General features: G+C 40.5%; 1 protein-coding gene across 7 annotated transcripts in view; it reads right to left on the bottom strand.

The window, feature by feature from the left end:
* Positions 1-14,821, bottom strand: part of LOC140918363 (syntaxin-binding protein 4-like) — a 123,396-nt gene that overhangs the window by 83,226 nt on the left and 25,349 nt on the right. Inside the window, exon 1 of one of the 7 annotated variants that reach the window (XM_073362554.1) lies at positions 2,069-2,142. The exons of the other annotated variants lie outside the window; for them this stretch is intronic. Coding sequence (XP_073218655.1) covers positions 2,069-2,115 — 47 coding nt within the window. The 5' untranslated portion in view covers positions 2,116-2,142. Of the gene's footprint in view, positions 1-2,068; positions 2,143-14,821 lie in introns of those variants that run through there. 7 annotated transcript variants of the gene reach the window in all.

Consider the following 14,821-nt stretch of genomic DNA (forward strand, 5'->3'; position numbering starts at 1 on the left):
TGATCATGATGGTCCCTTCTGACCGTAAAGTCTATGAGCCTTTCTCTCACCCCCAAACCTTCCCAAACATTATCTATATCTTGACTTTAATAAGGCTTTTGATACTGTCTCGCATGTCCTTCTTGTAAACAAACTAGGGAAGTATAACCTAGATGGAACTACTATAAGGTAGGTATATAACTGGTTGGAAAATCATTCCCAGAGAGTAGTTATCAGTGGTTCACAGTGTCAAGGTTCCTTCCCCACTCTGAACGCTAGGGGTCCTGCAGGGATCGGTTCTGGGTCTGGTTCTGTTCAATATCTTCATCCACGATTTAGATAATGGCATAGAGAATACACTTATAAAGTTGTGGACAATACCAAGCTGGGAGAGGTTGCAAATGCTTTGGAGGATAGGATTAAAATTCAAAATGATCTGGACAAACTGGAGAAATGGTTTGAAGTAAATAGGATGAAATTCAATAAGGACAAATACAAAGTACTCCACTTAGGAAGGAACAATCAGTTGCACAGATACAAAATGGGAAATGTCTGCCTAGGATGAAGTACTGCAGAAAGGGATCTGGGGGTCATAATGGATCACAAGCTGAATATGAGTCAACAGTGTAATGCTGTTGCAAAAAAAGCAAACATCATTCTGCAATGTATTAGCAGGAGTATTGTAGGCAAGACACGAGAAGTAATTTTTCCACTCTACTCTGCACCGATTAGGCCTCAACTGGAGTACTGTGTCCAGTTCTGGGTGCCACATTTCAGGAAGGATGTGGACAAATTGAAGAAAGTCCAGAGAAGAGCAACAAAAATGATTAAAGGTCTAGAAAAATATGACCTATGAGAGAAGATTGAAAAAATTGGGTTTGTTTAGTCTGGAGAAGAGAAGACTGAGAGGGAACATGATAACAGTTTTAAGTACATAAAAGGTTGTTACAAGGAGGAGGGAGAAAAATTGTTCTTCTTAACCTCTGAGGATAGGACAAGAAGCAATGGGCTTAAATTGCAGCAAAGGCGGTTTAGGTTGGACATTATTAGGAAAAACTTCCTAAATGTCAGAGTGGTTAAGCACTGGAATAAATTGCCTAGGGAGGTTGTGGAATCTCCATCGTTGAGGATTTTTAAGAGCAAGTTGGATAAACACCTGTCAGGGATGGTCTAGATAATACTTAGTCCTGCTTTGAGTGCAAGGGACTAGACTAGATGACCTCTAGAGGTCCCTTCCAGTTCTATGATTCTATGATTTCATGGAAACCAATATCTCTCAGCAAAATGTTTTGGCTCGGATGAAATGGCATGTTTTGCTGACATTTCATTTTAGCGAAAACGTTCCGACCTTTCTAGTCAAAAAACAGATGCTCTAGACCTCCAGAATCTGGGACTCCCACTCTCTGACACCCAAGCAAATACATGAGTCCCAATATTAAGTAAAAACAGAAAACATATTAACAAGGTAACTTCAAAACACTTGGGAAGAATCAAGAGGCTGTGTATGTTCCCTAGTAACTCTGACTTCCTCCCAGGCACATAGGTAGAGATCCAGCCTTTCTGACATTTCAGCACAGATATAAATAAGGTCACATTAACACACTATCATCCAGACCCCTGACATCGACAGTGCTACACCAATATATTGCACTACAAGAGATTAGGATAGACAAATTCCCATCCTGAGGCACCACCTAGCTCAAGTTCCCACCATGAAGGCTTTTGAGAGACATTTGAGGCAGGACAGACTTCAATGGGAACAGAGTTAGGCCAATGCTGAAGACCTTTAAATTTCTGCCCTTTAATTATTTATTTAAAAATGACTCAAGGCTGCAGAGTGCCTCAGTATTAGACTCAACTTGCCTCAGAAATACAGGTTTTTATTTTATTTGGATCACTAAAGCCCTGTTTAGAATTCAGGTATAGTCCTTTTTCTTCTCCTGGCCCTGAGATACTTTCATGACAGCTGTGTTACATAGGACTTTAACCTAACAAGCCAAAAGTGCCCAAATATTCTAGACAACAACCCAGTACCGAGTCCTCTCTAATTCAGCCTCTTGCCACATACTCTCCTGTTCCCATAGTTCACCTTGGAGGAAAAATGCGTGTTTCGTGATTCAGCATGAGATTTGACATGGGTTGGTCTCAGCAATAACATGGAAGTGGATACAGCAGAGCCTGTTAACCAGATCTAAACCCAACAGGTGATGGGAGGAGTAACCCTTCATTTTTCCAGAAGAGCCTGTAGGGACATCAAGATTTAAATCCTAACTAAGTACCTTCACGCAGCTCAAAACTACCCCTCAGAGACCATAATATCCAAGACTAAGTCTCTGATCAAATTTTACTTTCCAATCAAAAAATCTTCATCCCTCCTACTTCAGTTTCATATTAATCATACTTAATATTTATATAGTATTTTACATATTCGAGGCATTAGATGAACATCTAGGGCCAGTTTCTCAGCTAGTGTAAATCAGAATAGCTCCACTGACTTCAATAGAACTACACCAATTTACTTTAGCAGACTATGTGGCCCTAATTAAGCATATTGAAGTTACAATGCAGAGTTACTTGGATACATGCCTGAAGAAAACGTGTTATTAACAAACAGGAAACTGAGTTTTAACCCAACTCAAACATAATGTCAGGATAGGGGTTTCATAAAACAGGTGACTAGCTGATTACTCCAAAAATGTTTCCTAAATATGATCCCCCCAAACAATGGAATAAATTAACAAAAACCCAAACTCACACAGCATTAACGTTAGCAGGAACAAGTTTTCTGATCATACAAAATGCATCGCAAAGGAGCAGAGAGGGCTGATTTCGGAGCAAATTACCCTGAGCACAAGGCAGTGTCATACTAGGTGTGTAGGACTTCCAAAAAGTCCTCTGTTCTTAATCACTTCCTATGCAATGCTGGGACTTCAGGAATAGGAAGGAAACCTTCCCCATGAGAGCAGGCAGTCAAACAAAAGAGCTCATTATTCAGAACATCATTTCACTGAAGGTTTTTACACTCATTCCAATTTAATAACCCTTAGCCCTTCCACTTATCACCCCATTATACCTTACTCCATCCTGATCACACAGTCACTTGTGCTCCCTCCCCTCGTTTAGCTCGGAGAGAAAGAACCAAAGTCCTGGAAAGGTACCAAGGGCCAGGAGATATTCCAGGATAGGACAAGGCAAGTCTTCCCCCTTATCCTAAGGGAGGCACTTCTGATTTTCTCAGCCTGCATCACTGCCTCAGCCCTTTCTGAAGCAGACACACAATCCCCCCTCCCTCCCTTACTAAATCACTTTTCTGTGGAAACCAAAGGAATTCTCCCTTCCTCTTGCCCAGTTGAGATGAGATTAGACATTAAATATCTGTAGCACAGACAGGAATTTTGTATTTCCCCAAGGAGGCTCTTAAACACCCCAGCCCAACCACGCAATCTCCTTTCCTTCTCCTGACTGGCCACACATTTTTCATCAGTTTCGCTGCTCAGAGATACTACCTGCTAATAATGACGGCACCTCTGTAAAGGACTGAGATCGCTGGCATCTCGCTGGGTTGTGTGATTCCAGCCCAGCCCAGCCAGCCTCTAGCCACTCTGCTTTGGCAGGAATCCGATAAAGCAATGGAAAAGGGGGAGAGGTCACATGACCTTCTCTTATGCATGTTAATTCCCACCCAACATTAACACAGATCAACTAAAAACATCTCTAACTTTAGATTAAAGCTTATGCAATCCAAACAAAACCAGTATGGCCTATTGCAAGTGCCTTCCTGAACAAACAACAAAGACATCTATATATACGCACTCAGCCTCTCCCCACCCCCTCCTCAAAGCAGTGCTGCTCATACATAATTAGAGCAGTGGTGTATTTATTTGATGTCTTTTATTGTTTACCTTTTGGAATATCCCCTAAATAACCAACACATGAACATTGCCCTTCAGCGCTGAAGCCAGGACATGTCGCTAATGTCCCTGAAGGCTTTAAATCTGCAGCAAAGCTTTGAAAGTAATAACATTCTGCACTGTTTACAGTTTTTCCCTCTTTAATATCTTATTTGGGCTGTAGCATTGCCCAGTTAATACCAAGTAAATCAACTTTGGCTGTGCTAATATCTGCTGAGAGTTTACAGGAATAATTTGCCTTTAAATAGTCTCTTTCATCTAAGGCTCTCAAAGCAGTCTGCAAAGTTAGGGCATTATGATCCCCAATTTACAGATGAGGAAACTGAGGCACAAAGGTTGTGGTGACTAGCTCAAGGTCATATAATGAGTTAGTAGCAGAGCCTGAAATAGTTGAACTGATGCCAAATGCTTTGTTTTAACCATTAGACCACATTCCTTTCCACTATACCACCCGCAGGATCTGACTTGGCTTGTGTTAAAATCAATGGGAATTTTGCTTTAAACTCAATGGGAAAATGGATCTCGGTGCAGGAATGAATTGCTGCTGGGCAGTGTTTGAAGTGGGTATTAACTCCTAGAGAGACAAATGTGTATTTAAGGGTTCATTTGTCAGGTACCTTCTTTTCCTGGTTCTGGTTCTCCAGAACTTTGCTCTGATAGCCAAGAGCAAATTGGGAATTGTTCAACAAATGGTTTATATGTACTCATCTCATCATAAGTATTGCTTGGAGTACATTCTATTCAGTGTTCATTACCTGAGCTGGTGATTCGTCACCCAAAGTCACATGATGCTATTACTTCTCGTTGACAGGATGATTCCTATATCCACAAAGAGGTTTCAAGAGGGCCAGTAAACACTTCTGGTGTGAATACTACCCCGGGTCAAAAAAAAAAAAAAGTAACAAATGTGGATTTTTTCAACAAATTTTACTGCAATTTCAAAAGAAAAAAAAGTTTTTTTAATGTGATGAATATTTTAAAATTAAAAGCTCCAACCAGCTCTTTAGCTGGTTGAAACCATCCTCCAAAAATGTGAATTTATTCATTAAAATAAATGTATAAAATTTTTTGTCAAAAAGATGAAAATTCAAAATGTTGACTGGCTGTAGTGAATACAGATTTGCTTGAGTGGTTAAAGTGAATCTGGGAGTGAGGGATGGTTATTTGAATAATGTTTCTAGCTATCTAAATGTCCTAGGTATTTACATGGTCCCCATTATTAAAGGATGAGCACTTCCCAATCATCAGTATATTTATCATCACAACACCTCTGGGAGGTAAGGCCGTGCTATTGTCCCCATTTTATAGATGTGGAACAAACACAGAGAGACTAAGTGATACAGGAGGTTTTGTGGCAGAGCAGAGATTTGAACCCCGATCCCCAAAGTACTGGACAAGCATCCTAACCGCTGGACCTCTGTTTTTCTGCAGTTCTTGTCCAACTCTTCCAAAAATGCTCTCCCCCACCAGACAGCAAAACACGTGGATAGTGGAGGCTAGTTCAGGCAGGCCTCCTGCAACAACTCATTTGTAAATGGATATTTTAAACAGCCTCAAACCTTTTATGCTCCTATTGGTTATTGTAACAATCATATTCCAAATCCACTAATGCATGAATAATCTTCCAAAACCACAATAATAGAGTATTTCTATCCTGCCTCTAAGACTCATTAAATGACGTGTTTTATACAAGGCCAGGCAACCCTCTGAAACATTGCTAATAAAATGAGTCACAAAATTAACCTTTTGTGGTTCATAGGCCAGACTCTCAGCTGGAATATTTTGGCAAAGTTCTGTTGAAGTCAGTGGGTATGTACTACTTTTGGAGGCAATGGAATTATGCCAACCTGGCCCAGAGTGTTTAGCCCAGGTAAAACCAGACACCATACACACGAAAACAAACAAAAATGTATACACATGCAATTCACTATGGTCTTGATCCTGTAAGAAACTGAGCATTCTAGCCCTGATGCAGCAAAGTACTTAAGCATGTGCTTAACCTAAACATGAGAGTCACGGAAGTCAATGGAACTACCCGCATGTTTAAGGTAAGCATATGTTTAAGTGCTTTACGTGGACCAGGGTCTCAGTGCCAAGCACATCACAGGATCCAGCCCACAGTGATAAGCCTGCCAAAGAGTAACCTGAGCATGGTCCCACCAGCCCTGGAGTTGCTAGCACGGTTGAAGTTCGGGTTGCTAGGGTGACTGAAACTGTCTCAATTTCCATTTCCCAGGAACTTTGTATATCTGTTTTTGTTCTGATTGGAACAAAAACAAATATTTTTCACATTTTCCCCTGAAATATAAATTCCCCAAAATTTCATATAGAAAAAGAAAATTACATTTAGAAAACCAGTGTTTCCAAACAAAAATTGTTGTTTCAAAATTAATTTTATTTTAGGTTTTTTTATATTATTTTTTAAACGTTGTAACATATCAGTAGCAGGGCAAACTATGACATCAAAACCTGTCCAACCATGTCAAAATCTCATGATAAGTCATAGTATGTCCTATAACTGACATCTCACTATAGCAGTCAAAATATTTTTTTATTTTTTATTCTATTTTATTTTTAAAATTAAGGGCAGCTGCTACTTAGTACAGATTGAAACATCCTTATCTTATTGTCTTGTTGAAAATGTCTCCTGATTATACTGTAATGTAACATTTTCAACACAATAAGACAAGCACTCTATGTACCAATTAAAGCAGCAGCAGTTTTCACTAGCCTTGGGATAACCTGGAATCATTTTTGTAGCATACTGAAAACAGCTGCTCCTCTAATTAGTATCTATGACAACATGTCAGGAGTCGTAGCACATAATGTGACATGTGTACTGCTATTAACATGTGGTGAAGTAATGCCAATGAGTCAAAGTGAAACAAAATAAAATAAATTTGAAATGAAATTTGAATTTTTTTTTAAAAAAATCCAAAATTAAAATTTTAGTTTCAATTTTGATCCCCCATGGGAAAGTCTCAAAATCAACACAGTTTCACACACAAAAATGTCCATTTTACAGAAAGGGCATTTTCCAACAGAAAACTGTTTAGTTGGAAATTTTTCTTTGTCTATCTCTAGTACTGATTGAATTCAAAATAGCACTCCCATTTCCAATGGGCTAAAATTCAGAGGGCACATGCCACACAGCAAAATATTCTGATTTGCCTTCTAGAGGCTGAAGGAGTTAATAAAAACAATACAAACTGCAGTCATCTACTGAGTGGACCTGGTGTAGTAATTTATCAGACGGCATTCTGATTCTCCTCCCAGATAAATGAATTGGATAGAGTTACTCCAGATTTACAACTGTGCAAGCCAGAGAAGAATCAGGCTCCAAATTACATCAAAATAGCTTTCAACAATTTTTTTTTTCAAATATTTTGAGGAAGGTATCAAATTCATCAACACTTTATAACCCAAATGTAACATTTTGGAGAGTTACAAAATGGTACTATTGTATTTATTCAGGTCTAAGGCCCTGCTCTTAGCTAGCATTTCTGTTGAAGAAGGGGACTTAAATGCTTAAATGCTTTCCAGAATCAGGCCCTAAAAGAATGCCTGAAAATAAATACAGTTAAAGCAGAATTTCTGTTCTATCCTTTGCATGGTTAACATGCCTTAGCACTGCAGAGAAGGAATGCTTTCAGCTTCCATTGAAACCCATACACAGCATGGTATTTGGGTTGGAGGCGGGAGAGATTCTAAGAGCAGGTTGGACAAACACCTGTCAGAGATGGTCTAGATAATACTTAGCCCTGCCATCAGTGCACGGGACTAGACTAGATGACCTCTTGAGGTCCCTTCCAGGCCTATGATTTTATGAGATGTGGTTGAGGTTTTTTTGTTTTGTTCTTTTAAAGAGATGGATCCAAACCCCAAAATTCCTACCTAGCTTGATTGAGGTACCAAAAGTCCAGGAGCCTTTGAAACCAAATTTTTCTCTCACCAAATTGTTTGGGGGAAGTGGGGGGCATCTCAGCATGCCAGTTCCAGATCTGGTTGTCTTAAAATACTTCCACTGTTCATTTACTGTAACACCATGAGAGCGGATCTCCTAATATTTCATCCCCAGTAGAGCTGCCAGAAGCAGTGAAAAAGAAATCCAAATCCTAACACAAAAAAACTTGGTTAAAAAAATGAAAGTCAAAGTCACTAAGTAATGATAATGTTATCACACCACTTCCAGCCCCTCCTCCCGAAAACATTTAAAAGACCAATGAAATGAGAAGTAAAGGACATCCTTAACCGGCTTAACATACAAGCAAAATATTCGCATCTAAAGAAAGGCCTATTTCATCACACACCATCAACCTGAAATCTAACCTAGGGATTTTTTTTTTCAATTATTTTTCTATTAGTCTTTTTATCCTTATTTCAGTTTCTAGTTTTTTTAAAAGGTAGATACTGTTAAACATGCCCCATGATCCGGTGAGCAAGCTAGGAGTCAGTAGTCCAGGGTTCTAGTCTCAGCTGTGCACTGACTCCGCATGTGAGACTAAAGGGAGAATGATCACGCTTACCCACATTTGTAAAGTGCTTTGAGATCAATTGGTGAAAAGCCCTATGAGTGGTAAGCGTTATCGATGACAGAAAATATATGTAGTCATTGACGGTAATATTTATTGGTAAAGTAATTGCTGTTCCTTGAGAATAACGTGTATAGTTTAAAATAGGGAAAAGTGTAACAATAATTATCATAATTCCTATCTCTTTTCTAGCACTTTTCATCAGTAGATCACAAATGCTTTACAAAGGAAGTCAGTATCATAATCCTCATTTTGCAGTGGGGAAACTGAGGCACAGAGCGGTCACCCAGCAGACCACTGGCAAGAGCTGGAACAAGAACCCAGGTCTCATGAGTTCCTGTCCAGTGCTCTATCCACTCGAAATACATTAATTCACAAATAATTATGCAAGTGGATTGGTGTTTCAGCTGATTGCTATGTGGCATTGAGGTATACATATATAATTTGGATGTTTAATACCTTCTTCCCCTCCCCCAAGAAGTTTCAGTTATCAGATAACCAGCTGAAACATCTGACATCATAGTTAATTAAGTTCCTTGTGGTCTGATGAAACATGTGCTTCTTTACACCTGCTAAGAATAACATGGTTTACTGTGTCAGCAGTCATTTCCTTGCTTTTAAGTGCTTGACTTCTGTAAACAACACTATACAGAACCACACTGTCATCACTTTGCAACTGTAACTTTTTCTTTTTGGTAACTAAGGGGGGTTGATTTCTTTTACACACACCTGATTTTTTCTTTGGTGTAGGTAAATGAAGTCAGAATGTTTTTAAAAAGTTAAACAAATAGGATGGATGACTCAAGTTTACTAAATTAAGGCCCTGATTTAGGAAAGGGGTTAGAATGGGGGCAGGTAAGGGGTGGGAAGAGGTGGGGCAGGGGTGGGGCTTCATGGAAGGGGTGGAGTGGGGATGGGGTCAGGGCGGGGGGTGGTTAGTGATGCGGCCCTTGGGCCAATGTACTAGTCCTCATGTGGCCCTTGTGGTCATTTGAGTTTGAGACCCCTGGTCTAGATCCTGGAGTTAATCCTAAGGGAAGAACCTAGAAATTGCAGTACCTTTCTCTAAGGAAAATGCACAGATAGAAGGACTCCCCCATATGCAGTAAGTGGGCATCCTGGAAGTCCAATCAGAAAAGAAAGCTCTAGGGTACCCAAAAGCTTACCTTGTGCACAGAAGTTATGGCTTTACCATAACAATCAACAACTCTTTTCATCTTCAGCTCTCCATGGACTTTACAAAGGAGGAAAGTATCATTATCCATGGATTTTAGATGGAGAAACTGAGGCACACAAATGCCCACAGTCACACAGCAGACTAGTAACAGAGCTGGGACTAGACCCCAAGTCCTCTGGTGTCCCAGTCCAATGCCCTAGTCACTGGGGCACACCACTTCTCATAAAAGGGGAGGGTGCCCTGTTAAAATCAGAACCTCACCTGTACGTGCTACTCCCACCTCCTTCATGATAATAAAATAGCCTCTTCCAGGAGCTCGGGAGCCAGGTCAGTGGTCCCTCTTTGGGTGCTTGTACACTGATGGCGTGCAAGAGAACACAAAAAGAATTGAAGAAAGGAGGATACTGCCATGTCTCAAAGGAAGCTTCTGCATGCCCCACAGTCTTGAGGCTGGGGGTGAGTGAGACTCTCTTCTGCACTTCCCTCTTCCTTTCTTCCCTGCTTCTAAGGAGTGAGCAGCAGGAAGAGGAAAAAGGCACATCAAGCGGGGCACTGGCTCAGGGCCCACAGCATGGGGCGGCAAAAAAAGGCTGAATTGCTTGGTTATACTTACCTAGCTTCGGAATGGGTGCATTTGGTCTCCTTGTTCCCTGGCAAGTGACTACATCCTGCTCTCAGTGCTGACTGGTTGCAGGATGTGGGAGCATGTGACAGACTCAGAGGGGAACAGAAGAAAACACTCAAACACAGCAACAAGAACAGGGGCAGAGATGAGCACAAGAAGGGCACAAGGAGAGAGACCTGCCCAAGGAAACGACACAGGATACGTATGACAGTCAGACCTAGGGAGAAGGGAAGTGATAAAGAGAAGCCAATGCTGGAGAAACCCTGCCAGCAACCAACAGAGGGCTTCAGCCAGTCAGTGGCCTGACATGCCTTGCCCTGAGGTGACTACTTAGTCTGACAGGTTTCAGAGTACCAGCCCTGTTAGTCTGTATTCGCAAAAAGAAAAGGAGTACTTGTGGCACCTTAGAGACTAACCAATTTATTTGAGCATAAGCTTTCGTGAGCTACAGCTCACTTCATCGGATGCATATTGTGGAAAATACAGAAGATGCTTTTATATACACAGACCATGAAAAAATGGATGTTTATCACTGCAAAAGGTTTTCTCTCCTCCCACCCCACTCTCCTGAAACCTTTTGCAGTGATAAACACCCATTTTTTCATGGTCTGTGTGTATAAAAACATCTTCTGTATTTTCCACAATATGCATCCGATGAAGTGAGCTGTAGCTCACGAAAGCTTATGCTCAAATAAATTGGTTAGTCTCTAAGGTGCCACAAGTACTCCTTTTCTTTTTACTTAGTCTGAGGTTCAGACTTGACTGGCCCCACCTCCCACCCAGCAGACAGTTGCTTCAGAGCCAGACATCTTGCTTGCTCACTCATTGCATGACCTCGTAGCCTGGTCTGCTGCACTGTGCAGCCAGTTCACTGGCTGACCTGCCCCCTCCCTCCTCTGATCCTCCAGATCTGTCACCGTGCTCTGTAATATACTTTAACAGCATGTGCCATGGGGCTTGTTCTATTAGTATAGCTGGAATAAATAAGCTAAAGGTGTTAATATAAATTTAGATACAGATTAATATTAAACAAGGTTTGGCATATAGAGGTTTTAGATATAGGTTTAATATTATGGCTAATGTCAATAATAAATTACAACAATTTAAATAAAGATAAAGGAAAATTAATTAACGCGTTTGCAATGTAAAGTATAAAATAAGGCTTTGGGGGCAAAAACAATTTGCCCTTTTTTGGAGCTGAAGAGAGTTTTTAAGAAGGAAAAATATTCTTAACTGACCATTTTTAGCTGATATTAAAGATTGGCAATTACTGTCTTTTGGGGGAGGGGAAGAAAAGAAGTTAGTTGAGATGAGCTGATGCCACTATTGTTTAAGTAGGATTTTATTTTAGATGGCGTATGGAATGTAGCTGGAGCTAGAAATATCATCTGGGTCTTTCTTCTTTGGCCCAGTTTGGTTAGGACATTTTTAGGATCAGGATGACGAAGGCCCGGGGTTTTAGCAGACAGTATGGGTGGCAGCCATGAGGGTGAAGCTTGTTTTAGTAGTTAAAGACTTAAATAATAATAATAATAATAATGACTTACAAAGAGAAGGGAGGGGGAATACCCCTGCAGCGGGGTGAGCACCCCGCTCCGGAGAGAAAGGGGTTAAAACCAGCTCTGCCCCAAGGAGCCAATCAGGAGAAGGCAGGTAGCAGCCAATCTGGGCTGGTATAAAAAGGGCTATGAGCTAGGTGACAGGGAATCTCACTCCAGCCTTGGGGTGGGAAGGATCTGGCTGCCTGGGAGCACAGGGTACCTTAAACAGAGCAGGACTGGAGAAGTGGTAGGGGTAGGCTAAGCTGGGCAGCTCAGGCCTGGCAACCTCCCAGGCTGAGGCCTGACAGGAAGGCGTAAGGAGGTACTGGGGCTGCAGGGAAAGGCAGTAGGTCCAACACCCTAGCCAATGACAAGTGGCCACTTCAGACTGCAGTTTGCCCCTGAGGGCTGGGACTAGTTGAAGACTGGCAGTGGGTCACTGAGGCGAGGTGGGCTCAGGGGATTGGGGTTCCCTGGGTGAGGGGTAGCACCCCAAGGTCAGGGGCACCGGGGTCTGGGAGGGACGTGGGGCCTATGTGTGGTGGAGATAAAGGGACTGCAGAGGAGTAGGTAACAGAGTGAGGCACCAGCCTATAGAGGGCACTCCAGGGCAGAGAGAGCTAATTCCCAGAACAGCCAGCAGGAGGCGCCATGCTGGTGAGGCAGCGATCTGCTACAAGCCCATCCATTTACTATTTTGCTTACTATTTAGGCTTAGTTTTTGATATACTATTTTGTTTATACTTTATTCTTTGTTTCTTAACATGATTTTAACACATTCCTTGAGTTAGATTAGCAAGCCTTTTTGCTTGAATGAATTCAGGGGTTTTTTGGTCTCCCTTTTGTATCCTTAACCTTTAACATTTGTCGTTTTGGGTTATTGAGACATTTTATGAAGCTACAATCAGTTTTTATGGTTGCATTTACAATTAAAGAAAATTTATAGGCCAAATTATTACAACATAATTGCTCCCATTAGCCAATTCCACCTAGGATTGGTCATTTTTTCATAAAATTACAGTTACAAAGAAAAAAAAATTAGTCATTTAGAGGAAAGGTAAAAGGTACTTGGTTATATTTTAAGGGTTGTACATATATTTTAAAATTGGGTTTATAAGTTTTACTTGATTAAGTATTAGAAAATTTATAGGTAAGTTTCATTAACATCTAAAAAGTGTAAACTTACATTTCACTATATTTGTAGCTAAAACAAAACTTAAACCTGCTGCTGTTATATGTTTGCAACATGTTTAAGTACAACCTAGATCTTATGTCTTTTGCTGTACACTCAAGATGGGGGTGGGGGAGAAATTTTCCCCTTTTTTGCTGCTTACACAGTTAAAGCTGTACAAGTTACACAAACCATGAAAATTGTATGCACCAAGTAAGCAATCTTAATTTGTTGGAGAAACATTTTAGCCCGGATGGCATTTTTCTTTAAGTGTGGTGCTTTGGTTTTTTTGTTTTTTTTAAAGAAAGTTCTTTTGGAACTACACTTGCATTTATGAGCCATTTGCAACACGCAAAGGCAGTCAAGATTTGCAGGCATTTTTGGTCTAACAGACCTTGCCCACCAGCTTTACCACCAACATTTGAGAGGACAAATGGCCATCATGGCAACTTAGCCCCTTACAGGAAAGCTAACCTGCCCCACTAACATTCTTCTGTCTCACAGGCACAAAACAAACAACAAAACAGGAAAAAAACATTGCAAAAAAAATGCAAACAAAAACATTGCGCAACATTTTAAAAACAAAACGATTACAAAATGTTTGGTGTTGCAACAACTCTTCCTTTTGGTGGTTTGAAGTTTAATTTACAGTTAATGCAGCAGCAGCCCTGGTATAAGCTAGCATTTTGTTAACAAGAGAGCCAAGCCAACTTTAAAAGTCTGATTTAGCAACTTAATTTTTACTACTATTGCTTTTTCTTAAAAATACTTTATCATTTGAAAACGTTAAAGTTAGCTTTAAAACAATGGTTAAACAAGCAAAAACAATAAAACAGTTTGCTTTGCATGCTTTTTTCAAACAAGCCCAGCCTCTTTAAGGGTTTAAAAACAATTTTTTTGGTTTAACACTAACTTTGAAAACAATTGTTTGTTTGCCAAGGTGTTAGCTTCTAAGTATGTATTAACCCTCCAGGCCCCCCACTGGGTGTCAGAAATGTTGTATTAATCTAGATGGAATAAATGGACCAAAAGATGTTAACATAACCCAGTCACTGTTTAATGTTAAACCAGGGTTGGCCTACAGAAGCTTTAGTTTGCTTAGTGCCATGTCAAACACTATCAAAAATCCTTTAACCTTTTATTAAAGATAAAGAAAAGGAGAAACAGTTAAAGCATTTGAAATGTAAAGTTTTAATAAGGCTTTCATTTTAACAATGTTCCTTGCTCCCTTTCCCTTGAGCTGGAGAGAATTTTTAAGAAGCGGGGGCAGGAGAAATCACTTTGTTTCTCAGTTCCTTAGATGGTGGTAAATGTCTTTTTGGGGACATTAGTTTTGGGGAAGTTAGTTGAGATGAGCTGGAGCTGTTCTTGTCAGTAAAGTCCAATCCCATTTCATCCTAGATGGTGTCGGAGATTCAGCTGGAGCACAGGATCATCTGAGTCCCTCTCTGGTCTGGTCAGGGCATCTCTCAGGATCAGGATGAAAAAGTCGCAGGAGATGGTGGGGGTGGCAGGCATGATGGAGAAGCTCCCTCCAGTAGTTATTTTTCTCCCCAAAGTGTTTCTTTAAGGACTCAAAGGGAGCAATGGATGGAACAGCCTATTGGAGAGAACAGCCCATTCCCTCATGATTTTGTCCACCAACTAGGCTTAGTTTTTGACACACCTGTTTTGGTTTACTGATTTTTGGTTACACACTGTTCTTGTTCACCGGGCATGATCTTCACACAGTCCTTGAGTTGTATCAGGAGGCCTTCTTGTTTAAACTCATTCAGGTTCGTTTGTTTTTTCTCTCTTTTCTACCTTGTCCCATTAACATTGGTTAAGAGATTTTATGAATTTACACAGGTTTCTTTTAATGCAGGTCCTAAATTTGTTTTGTGAT

The sequence above is a fragment of the Lepidochelys kempii genome, chromosome 10 (assembly GCF_965140265.1).
Source record: "Lepidochelys kempii isolate rLepKem1 chromosome 10, rLepKem1.hap2, whole genome shotgun sequence".
NCBI classification, from domain to species: Eukaryota; Metazoa; Chordata; order Testudines; family Cheloniidae; genus Lepidochelys; species Lepidochelys kempii.